The 12201-nt window shown below is 37.6% G+C and overlaps 2 protein-coding genes and 1 long non-coding RNA gene across 3 annotated transcripts; 2 read left to right on the forward strand and 1 right to left on the reverse strand.

Moving 5' to 3' along the window:
* Nucleotides 1-276: 276 nt before the first annotated feature.
* On the forward strand, nt 277-2049 carry LOC120204071 (polyphenol oxidase, chloroplastic-like). The gene has a single exon (XM_039204161.1). The coding sequence runs from the start codon at nt 277-279 to the stop codon at nt 2011-2013; it is 1737 nt and encodes a 578-aa protein (XP_039060092.1). The 3' UTR covers nt 2014-2049.
* Nucleotides 2050-3489: 1440 nt separating this feature from the next.
* On the forward strand, nt 3490-5770 carry LOC120204074. The gene is made up of 2 exons (XR_005523911.1): nt 3490-3727; nt 5562-5770. It is a non-coding gene; the product is annotated as an uncharacterized LOC120204074 (long non-coding RNA).
* A 5045-nt stretch (nt 5771-10815) lies between these two features.
* LOC120203960 (pectinesterase 3-like) lies at nt 10816-11827 on the reverse strand. Its single transcript, XM_039204087.1, has 2 exons — nt 11743-11827; nt 10816-11486 (listed from the first exon to the last, which is right to left on the reverse strand). Exons 1-2 carry the CDS (start codon nt 11825-11827, stop codon nt 10816-10818), a joined length of 756 nt encoding a protein of 251 aa, XP_039060018.1.
* Nucleotides 11828-12201: the final 374 nt, after the last annotated feature.

Below are 12201 nucleotides of genomic sequence, written 5' to 3' on the forward strand. Positions count from 1 at the left end.
TGTAATCATAAGAGTGGCGATGATCGGCCCTTCAATCAGATTACGTATACATCTTGTTTAATCAAATGAACGAGGGAACTCCCAGCCGTAATTGATACAACACAATAAAAGCACAATTTGTTACCAATTAGCTAACTTCTTGTCGAATCATTGGTCATCTGATCCTATTTGTCAACTACGAATATTCAAATCATGATTCCGTCCATGGAGTAATCTAGCCCTATATTCGTGTATAAAAAGCCATGCATTGTGTTCAACATCCATCACCAAACAGCCATGGCTTCCCTCTTCCAATCTTCACCGCCCGCCACCTCAACCACCATTCCCACGTCGATCGCCTCTTCCTTCTTTCCAAAAACATCCCAACTTTCTACAATTAGGAACCCCAAGCATGGAGTTTCATGCAAAGCAGTTAATGGCGACAAATTTGATCGAAGAGATGTCCTCATTGGCCTCGGTGGTCTTTACTATGGAGCAACTACCCTCGGAGACGCAATGGCTGCACCGGTTTCGGCCCCGGAGTTCGAAAAATGTGGCCGTGCGGATGTACCGGAAGGCGTTGGAATGACCGATTGTTGCCCGCCGGTTTCACGGAAGATCGTTGACTTTAAACTGCCGTCGTCGAATTCACGGTCACGAGTCCGACCGGCAGCGCATTTAGTCGACGAAGAGTACGTGAGGAAATACTCCAAGGCGATCGAGCTTATGAAAGCTCTACCGGATGATGATCCACGTAACTTCATGCAACAAGCTAATGTTCATTGCGCTTATTGTGAAGGTGCTTACGATCAAGTGGGGTTTCCTGATCTTGAGCTCCAAGTTCATAATTCATGGCTCTTCTTCCCCTTCCATAGATATTATTTATACTTTTTCGAGAGAATTTTGGGTCACTTGATCGATGATCCGACGTTCGGCTTGCCGTTTTGGAACTGGGATTCACCGGCCGGTATGCAGATGCCCCGTATGTATTCGGATCCGAACTCGAGCTTATACAATGAGCTACGAAACTCAAGGCATTATCCACCAACAATGGTGGACCTTGATTTCAACGGCGACGACGTAACAACAACAAACAAAGCACAAATACAAAGCAATCTTAGAATCATGTATAGGCAAATGGTTTCAAATGGCAAAACGCCTAGTCTTTTCCTCGGTGGACCGTTTCGAGCCGGCGACGAGCCGTATGGAGGTTCAGGTTCGGTCGAAAACGTGCCACATGGACCTGTTCATATATGGTGTGGTGATGATAAGCAACCAAATGGTGAAGACATGGGAACATTTTACTCCGCCGCGAGAGATCCTATATTCTACGCTCATCACTCGAACGTGGACCGGACATGGAGTATCTGGAAGACGATCGGAAACCGGAATCGAAAAGATTTCAACGACCAAGATTGGCTTAACTCTTCGTTTCTCTTCTACGACGAGAATGCGGATCTGATCCGTGTTAAAGTCCGAGATTGCCTCGACCATCGACGCTTGGGTTACGTTTATCAAGATGTTGAGATTCCATGGCTGAAGGCAAAGCCAACGCCTTCCGGGAAGCGGCCATCAAAGGGCGGTTCAGGGATCGCATTAGCAGCAGAAATCAATGAACAAAAGCTCGTTTCCGGCACTGAATCATTCCCGGTCGTTTTGGACAAAATCGTGAGGGTAAACGTGGAAAGGCCGAAGAAATCGAGGAGCAAAAAGGAGAAGGAAGAGGAAGAGGAAATACTGGTGATTGACGTGGAGTTGAAGGGAGATTCGTTCGAGAAGTTCGATGTTTATGTGAACGTGGAGGATGAAGTGAACACCGGACCCGACAACACTGAGTTTGCGGGGAGTTTTGTGAATGTCCCACACAAGCATACACATGGGAAGAAATTGAAGACATGTTTGAGATTAGGGTTAAGTGATCTGTTGGAAGATTTGGGAGCTGAAGACGATGATAGTGTTATGGTTATTTTGGTGCCAAAATCCATTAATGGTAATGTCAAGATTGATGGCATCAAGATTGAGTTTGATAATTAATCACTTGTTATTGCTTGCTTGGTATTTGAGAAAAATCTTTTTTTTCCTAGGAAAATTGTTGATTTTTCTTTGTTATCCTATCCTACATGTTACATATAGAAAATTCAATTAAAATTTCATATTACTTTTAATATATTTCAAACAATATTTCGTGTATTTGTTGAATTATTATTTTTTGAATAGATTTGTTGAATTAAATTTAAAATCTTACCATTTATATGTTAACTATTTAACGTGTATTTAAAATAAATATGGCATGACAATGAATCTAAATTGTTAATACAGTTAAAATTAAATTATAAAAATAGATTTATATTTCACGCTTAACAATATATATATATATATATATATATATATTCGTACATTATCAATTAATCATATTAAAACACATCATTAATGAATAATTATTAAAAAATGTAATTATTGTATTTTTAGAAAATGAATTAGTATATATAACCCATTGCAAATTTGCAAGTGCGTTTTAATATAAATTCTAATAACAATGTTAATTTGATTAAACAAAATGTAATGTTATTTGGCTCGTTGTAATACCCAAATGGTTAGTCAAACTAATAATGCAAGAGTCAAATTATGTTTTTGGTCCCTCTATTATATTCAAATTCAAATATAATCCATGCATGTTAATTTAACATAATTTATTTCCACTATTTTCACAATGTGAGGGAGAAAGCAAACAGAAGGGTCAATGTACTATAACAGGGATCTGTGGTTCATTTCGATATAGTTTGCTGGCCGGGCCACTCCCGTCCTCGTCGACGGGTGTCACCGGCATTGTGTGAAAACAAACTGTTAATAACCTAAAACGGAGGGCTTAGGCTGTACAAAATGTTTCATCAGTTCTCATGGTATCCTACACGATTCGATCACTTCACTCACAGCTTTACGAGTCTCTGGAGAAATCATGTTTAATGTCAAGCGAAACGCCTGCACAAAGAGAAACGAAAGCATGTTTACGGAATTGCATAAATACGGTCCGATAGTTTCACGATTCAGAGGACGAAATGAGTAAATTACTTCCAAGTCAATTGAAGGGCATATCAAGCAATGAAACCGAAATGGTCACGGCCACAAACCTTGTAGTTAAAATTTATTACTCGGACACGGATGTAAACACTGAACATGGGTATGTTCATTCTTTTTCCAAGTCTCCCCATGGACGCGAGCACTTCAAGAAAATGAAGAGCCAACCTATTGCTAATGTTGCTGCAACTTTCATTATTTGATGGTATTTTTAAATAAAAGACGTACCACAAATCTCTCCAACACAGGTACCAGAATCGACAAACTGCGATTTGGGAGACAATCAACAATTGCATTTTGAGTGCTCTACTGTCAATGACAAAGTAGGAAAAAAACAGTTTTTAGTTGTGAAGTGTCAAAGTACTGGGAAAGATAAAAGAATATACCAACCTTTCTGTAGAAAGAAACGCAAGTAGTAAAGCTGCATCTTCTTTCTCTCCTTGTAGCAAGGCATCTTCATTTTTCTGTATACCCAACAGAATGAAGATTTAAGGCATGTCAAACATGATAAAATATTCAAGCCCACTAGCATAAAAAAACATAATTTTCCGTGTCGTGAGGAGTGCAAGGAAAGAGAGGGTAGCAAGATGATGGGATAGAGGCAGTTTCTGAATCATATAGATTTAGTCCTCACCCAAGGTAGAACTTCCCCAGCTTCATCATCTTTTCCTAGGTGTGAGAATGCTGCCATGGAGGAGATGACCGAATGAAGCTTTTTATTGATAGTCAACTAATACTCTGCATTACACCAACTTATATAATAGTTGTGCCTTCAAGTTTACTCTACCTCTATAACAGATTCAAAACAGACTCCAACATTCATAACAAACTTTAACAGCTCACTCACACACACAATGCTCATATTAGGAGCATATGCACACATTGCATATTCTAGAATACAAACGTGTATTCTAGATATTCTAATATTCTCCATACTCTTTTCCTTCTCCTTGAGCAAATGAGAAAACCTACACTTTGGGTTGAAATTGCGCAAATGAAGATTTGGACAATGATTTAGTAAACCATTTGTTCTAGTTGAATCGGAAGTGCGATGCTTCTTTCCGTTCGACTTGAATCGGAAGTGCGATGCTTCTTTCCGTTCGATCTGAATCGGAAGTGCCGATGCTTCCTTCCGTTCGATTTAAATCGGAAGTGCCGATGCTTCCTTCCATTCGATTTAAATCGGAAGTGCCGATGCTTCCTTCCGTTCGACTAGAAACGCAGACACAAATTGTATGATAGCTGAGACAGTGATGAAGTCTGGCCTAAATCCTTTCCCCAACATGCAATTTAAATGTCCCTGAAACTGAGCATCATATCCACACTCTACAAATGCATCAAGAATAGAATTCCTTGAAACCAAGTCTCTCCAAGGAATCATCAGAAATGTCTGATATGCGGCTCCTATGTCATTGCATTTTACATAAAAACTAACAAGGGCATTTGACACCGGTGTAATTGCATATAAGAAAGAATGCTGAAGAATATACCCATGGATCACTTTTTCAACCTGGAGATCCTTTAAGTGTGCACAGGCAGAAAGAACACTAACAAGAGTCGCAGAATTCGATTCAAACATATTTACATAAATTAACTCCTGAAACAAATCCATTAGCACACATAAAAACTCATTCAGACATTTTGTCAAACAACTTACGAGCAGCAAATGCTCAACTCTAACTTGTCCCTTCTGTAATCCAGGACAAACCAAAACCAAGGACCCGGACCCCTGAGAGGCAGTGCAGAGTCCCTTTGGTTTCGCGATAATCTCAATCTGGTGCAAAACCTTCAAATTAGCAAAATTATAGACGAATATCTTTTGTTCCAAAACGATTACGATTCAATTTCTCCGGAGTTGAACTGATCTCACTTCAGAACGAAACGAAAGCTCCCCTATGCATCGATTCTGGTGGTCATCCCAGATCATAACTCTAGTCGGCGCACCGCCAACGAGAGCCAAAATATTATACCGAAAAAACATCTCCACGACTCCAATATTGCTAGCTATAACGAATGGAAACCAGACCAAGGAAGAATGTAGAAGAACCTCATAAAGGTACATCAGAGGAAGTACTAGGCGTAGATGACTTAACATAACAGCGATGACAGAATATCCGAACACCGCAACGATGATAGCGGAAGGCATAGCAGTGAGCGAGACTCTCATCTCGTTCAATAAACAATGACAGAATGAAGAATGGAAACAACGGAAGAAAAAAAATGATGCCAGGACGTTTGGCGAATGATACCATGTGAGAATGTTGCCATGGAGGAGATGACCGAATGAAGCTTTTTATTGATAGTCAACTAATACTCTGCATTACACCAGCTTATATAATAGATGTGCCTTCAAGTTTACTCTACCTCTATAACAGATTCAAAACAGACTCCAACATACATAACAAACTTTAACAGCTCACTCACACACACAATGCTCATATTAGGAGCATATGCACATATTGCATATTCTAGAATACAATCGTGTATTCTAGATACTCTAATACTAGGTTTGCGAGAAAGATGGAACATAGCAATGGAATTACAGCCATTCAACTCCCCTCTCTTGACCCATTTGAATTTGGTAAAGAAACAGTAGCTGCTGCAAGCTGTGATATGCATAGAAATTTGGCATGTAATCGTTACGTGCCGGTGGCTGAGTACCGAAAGGAAAAGGAAAAGACTTCTAGCCCTTTTTGTAAGGCACTGCACTAAATACTAGGAAGGTAAAACTAACCTGTTCTGGTCATCCTTCTCCACTAAGTTTACAAGCAGACCGAGTATGACTACGAGAAAATCCAACTCCGGATCAGTAAGAGGTACGCACTCCGGACATCAAGATATGAACCAAGAGAAGCCTCTTCCATTTTCCTGGTGCGGGGAAAATATGAGCAGAAGGAAGGGAAGTGGCTTGCAATCAATGTAGACAAGGTCTCTATGGCCCCAGAGGCAGCAAATTTTTGACAGCCAAGAGGGTTGTCAATTGTTAAATTCATTAGAACCTGTCAAAATAACACCTCACTATTTGATATAAACTACTGTGAAGAGAAAACATATTAGATATCAAGATGTTTTACACAGCAAATCCAGTTTTATTTTGTTTATTCGAGTGCACAGGCCCATTCAATCCAACAAATTTCTCAAGGATCCTTTCGTGTTTTTTGATCTGCCATGGCTTTAACTATTGCGTGAATTAGACTATTGTTTGTTTCATTTGCGTTTGCTATGAAATCCAGATTTATGATCTCTCTCATTAATGGTTGAAGTTTCCAGTGTTCGATTTATGTTAGGAATCCATGAAGTCCATTGGCTTTGATAATAAAAAAAATCAGGAATCCTTTAGACTGTAGTTTTAGCTTTTATGATCGCATGCCATTAACCATAGATTTTTATAATAACTGATGTGGAAGATCCAGATCCCCATTGAAGTTCCCAACCAGGAGACGTTGGAATAGCATTGGAATCCTGTGTCATTTTATTGATATCATATTATCCATAGATTCTATGGTTTGCATGTGGGCTTAATTAGTGTAGAAGAAATATTGAAGCTGAGAAAAGCAACGCATAACTCAATGGGCAATAACACATTGGGTGATCGGAAAAGTAAAAGAGTAAGTGGTTTTCAAGATTTGTGCTTTAAAAGTCGAGATCTGTGGTATAATGTTAAAAGCTTGAGCTATATGAACCTCTTCGTTACTTTTAGTTCTAGAGACAACGAGTTGTAATGAACTATAACATTTGCAGCAGTTATTGGTTTCTAGATCTAAAATTTCCCTTTCCCAAGTGGTTTATGTCCTATTCATCCATTGTTGAGTCTTTTCTTAGCTGATTGTGCATGATAGTTTAATGACATGATTGAACCCTTGGTTGTGTTTGTCTTCGAAACATCTATGAAATATATGAGTACCTTATCCTATGTCAATTCTATAGTTTCTTTGGCTGTTCATAAATCATATGTGTCTGTGTGTGTTTATTATACATTTATGGATTCCATTACTTGTTGGTTGGCAGCCAAAAGGATTTATTTGTTCATATTTGATTTCTTGCTGCAGTCAAAATGCAATCGTGCTCGAGGAAAGGGAGGAGTGTAACCCCTCAGACCGATGCGGATAGCCCGATCTGGAGTGTTACATTAGGGCCATCGGAGCGACCTATTGTAAAAATAACGGAAAATTTAAAAATTTTCTTAAAACATGTAAAATCATAAATGATTTATTATTATTCAGAAATAAAATAGGTTTTTCAAACTCAAATATAAAACAAAATACAATCCACATACCCCCTAATCACATGTACCATACTCTGCAAGCAACGCCGAAAGAACTCCCTTACTGATGTTGATAGCTGTACTCGTACAATTCTTTTAGCCTGAAAAGATGAGTAATAGAGTGAGCTTCGGAAAGCTCAGTAATACAAAACTACCAGATGATGCTACATGACATGCAGATAAATGGGAAGCCACAATTTCCTTATTGAATCAAACGTATACCAGTTGCGGAATAATCTAGGGTTCCATTAGTAGTTCATCGAGTAGAATCCATGAATCTCAGTTTATAAGAAACCTTTCATCCAATCAAGTTTTCATGAGGTCGAAAAAGATATCTAGTGTGTTCCATCAGTACGATAAAATCATAATAGGTACACTAATCAAATAATAGTTTAGTAAAATCCCATAAACCACACTGTAGTGGAGCTTTTTAAACTCGTATTTTAAACCATCTTACAAAGAGTTAACCTAAGGGAACATCTTAGGGCCTGAGAGTCTACCCAAGATAGATTTCGGGGCCGTGGGGCCTACCTAAGAACACATCTTAGGGCCGCAGGGCCTACCCGAGAATGATCTCAGGGCCGCAGAGCCTACCTAAGAGTCACATTAGGTCTACAAAAATTTTCCAGCTTGATCAGAGTTGTACTTTACAAATCTGTATCTCCAAGATACAGTTTATACAATGATACAAATCCATAAGCCATCACCGTTAAGTCGGTGTATCCATAAAACACTAACCATAGATTTCAGTGTACCACATGTTAAAACAATTTTTCAAAATATAAGGAACACACTAGAGAATCCAAATATTTTTCAGATGTATTTTGTAGTTATCAATATGGATAACATGAACTTGTGCAATTTGATCGGATTCCAGTAATAAGATCTTATTGAAGAGAATCGATTTCTAACCGATCTAATCAGACATTTCAGATTGATACTTTAGAATTCCACTAAGTTTCTATGTGCATCAGGAAAACGTTCAGGAACCTTTATACATAATAATTATAAATTCAGATTTACTGCGAGTGATTCCATTACCCAAACAATCAGAGGTATTCAGGAATATACTTTGAATTCATAGGGTTTCAGTCCAATTGAACCAAATGAGGTATTCAGAATCTTTTCCTTATGCGTTACTTGCGTTTTCAAACATGACCGAAGTGATTTTAGATGAAAATAAAGAATCAAAGATTCAAGTCATTTACAATCTATGACTATTGACCGTATTATCAAACAACTCGAGTTACACAACTCTCAAACTGATGCATGTCAACAAGTCAATTCATTATCCTTCCAGTGTATTCACTCTTTAATACCATAATGCATATTCATAGATCATCCCCATAATCATCGCTGAATAGATCTCCCAACTGTCTTTATTTCATTTCCATGTTTCAACAATATCAGGAAATACAGACGCACTTGATTCATTGTTCATAACCCATAAGGACAATTCATCATGTAATTTCAACAGTGTTTCCAAAGTAATCCAATCACCTAATTAATTCTCAGTCATTGAGGTTACTTAGTTCGTTTAGTAATCAAGTCTATCCCGGTTACTTTAGAGTTTTCTAGAATAATTCAGACGTTTCTGAATTTCAAATACATGTTGTACTTCCTTTCAGTTCAATTTAGTCATATATTAAAGTCATTCTGGTATTCGTGATTGATTTGTCACACGAATACCCACTTATTAGTACTGTATGCACTCTAGAGTTTAGCTGAGCCAAGTACTTCAAGAATTATCATCGATCCAAATTTGAGAAGACGAACAAACATTCAAGTGGTACCTATATCATTCAGGTAATGATATAGCACTAACGTTGGTTGATCACTTAAGCTGTGTTCCATAACTTTTACTGGTAGCACAACATCCATGTTTATTTGGATTTCTTAATTAATCCAAGACATTTACTTATTCTAGGTCATAAGGGTATTTTGGTCATTTTGATGCTCAGTTTAATTCCATTCATTTTAAAGCTTGAGGATATGTATTCATTCCTAAACTTGGTGATATTCTTGAGTCATTTCCATTACAAGGGTATTTTGATCATTTTACATATCCCACGTATTTTAATCAGTTCTTTCCGTCCGGTCTTATTATTTAATTCAGACTTATCATCTATTCTATTCTACACGAATAATTCTGACAGAAGAGCACCCTCGATAATTTATTCTTCAGGTATTTACTTATAACTCGAAGATTTCGAGTTAAATACCTTCTCAGATGTTACTAACAAATTATCAGAAATTTTCCATATAAAAATAGGATCTCAACAAGTAAATCAGTAATTTATTGAGTTAAAAATGAATCCTCAAAGTACTTTCTCATTCAGGCTCAACTCTGACTATTTTTACCTCTCAAAGGCATTTTCATAATTTCTTAACCATATAATTTTGATATTAACTCTTAACGAAAATAATTATAATTTAGAGATCATATGGCTAATTATTTTCCCGAACATTCTCTGATCTTGAAATGATTCCTTAACAGACTTCTAGATTCTTGCCCAAAACCTTCTTGGGGTTAAAAACCGGTTATCCGCATTTCCTAAGCAAAACTTAATTTTTTAGCGGATCAATACATCTTTTCATAGTTATTAACCAACTTCCAGGGACAATTTTTGTCATCCTACAACATAAGGGTATTTTCGTAATTTTACTCTACCAGAGTATTCTCATAATTTCCCATCCAAGTACCTTTAACATTTAACCTTTGATGATATAAAATATAAGTTACAAATCCAGGGCTGATTTCTTTATCACTAATCACAAACTTGTAATTTAATTCTAACAATTCCTCAATCTCTTATATTAGTCATTCGATCCGTATTCAGTTACAGAATTTTTACCACATTCATATCGAGTGAATAAACTATTCAAGTCCACAAAAGTGACCAACATTATCTTATTCATGCATTTACCAATATCAACACATGTTCCATAAAGCATAAAGAGGTAATAAAGTATTACCTCGATTTTCTGTGCCATACTGGTCGACCATTTAAATTCCATTCGAAAGTCCTCGATCTTTGATTCAACTTCTAATATTTTCCTCTCAATCCAGACCATCAAAATTACTAACTCGTATCCAAATAATTTTCCTCGCCATAAAGATAGCTTATTAGAATTGAAATAATAATTTGGAAACCCAATTAGTATAATAGAATACTTGTGGGGTTACTATAATAATTAATCACTAAAATTAGGGACTGAACCGAATTAATTTGCATTATTGAGCCATAAACTAAAACTAAAGGAAAGTATGAGACAAAGCCAAGTTCTTAACAAGCACCCATGATGAAATCTTCCACTTTATTTTCTTTTTAAAACACCACCCACGTGATATTCCTTTGGAAATCATAACTTCATTTGGCAGATAATTGGTGTGTGGGGCATTGCCACATAACCCACGTGATTTGCTCCTTCATCTCTATCAGATTTGAAGGCTCAGACATTGGATTTTCCTTTGCTCAAGTGATTGCATCGTCCATCTATTTTCTCACTTCCTTCGTATATATCACAAATCTAGATTCGTTTTTCTTTCCGATCAATTTCACCGCCTCGTTAATCATCTTGAAATGACCGGAACCATCTTGAGCAACAATTACATTCGGTGTATGCTTGGATTCCTGCAACAGTCTCTTTTCAGTGGAATGAATCCAAGCTGGAAACTCTGACGATACAAACCCAAGCAACCTACGGTGAATTGGAATATTGAAATCAGTCGACAAACTGTTGCTGGCAAATTCACTTGAGTTCTGCATGGTGGCTCTGAGTTCTTGGACAAGTGTGGCGTTGAAATGCTTTGTAGTGTTCAGTTCCTCCAGGGTGTATAAGCATGTTTCTTGATCAGTTATCGTTGTGCTTAGCTGAGTCTTCAAGTCATTGATCTTGGAATCCGACAATATCGACTCTTCATCCCCGACTTCTAAGGAAGTTGTCGAGTCATAGAATCGATCCAACGCGTCATTAAACATGGTTTTGCATATATCTAAATCATGTTTCACCTGGGCATAATCGGTTTCAGCTTGTAACTTCTTGGCATATTGAGACAACTTAGCAAGCTCGTCGAGGATGATGAGACGCCTTCGTGTCTTTTGCTTGAAAGCTCGCTCTTCGGCCTCGTCTAATTTACCATAGCCCTTGAAAGACTTGATTGAATCTGTAGACACCCGTTTTTGTCCGGGTTTTTTATATATATTATTATTATCGTTATATTATTATTATTACTATTATTATTATTAATTTACAAATATTACACTTTTGCAGGCTTAGAAGCCCAATTCAGATTACAAAGGCCCAATCCCGGAGCCCAACAACCTAGACTGAACCAACCCATCAGATTAGAGTTTCAAACCCTAAAACATATTAGGGTTTCAAACCCTAATCCCCTACTCAGCCGCCGCTTCTGTTTGGACTTCCAGCCGCCGTGTGACCCTTCTCTGCCTCAGTGCCGCCACCATCACTGTTCCGGTCTGACCCCAACTGTTGCACTATTGTCATCTACAGCAAAACCAATCAAGAAAATATATTATATACAGTTCAAATCTCACAAAATCTAAATTCCAAATTTAAATACCAATAAATCCCTAAATATTCGGGATTTCTATCCCACCAAGTCAGTGAGACCCATCCCCTATTTTTCCTAGATATCATCATCATCTCACCAGAAATCCAGAGGTAAGCAAACATAAAAGAGAAAAGAAGAGAAAATGGAGAACGGTCGGGGATATAAAAAAAAACAGAGAACATTAAAAAAAAAAGGAGAGAAAAAAGAAAAATACAAAGAGAGATTCGAAACAGAAAACAAAAAAAAAGGAGAGGCATCTTACCTTTGGAGAGAGATCCGAGCGTTGTATCGTCGCCGGAGTGAACAG

The sequence above is a fragment of the Hibiscus syriacus genome, unplaced genomic scaffold, assembly GCF_006381635.1.
Source record: "Hibiscus syriacus cultivar Baekdansim isolate YM2019G1 unplaced genomic scaffold, ASM638163v2 tig00010533_pilon, whole genome shotgun sequence".
Taxonomy (NCBI): Eukaryota; Viridiplantae; Streptophyta; class Magnoliopsida; order Malvales; family Malvaceae; genus Hibiscus; species Hibiscus syriacus.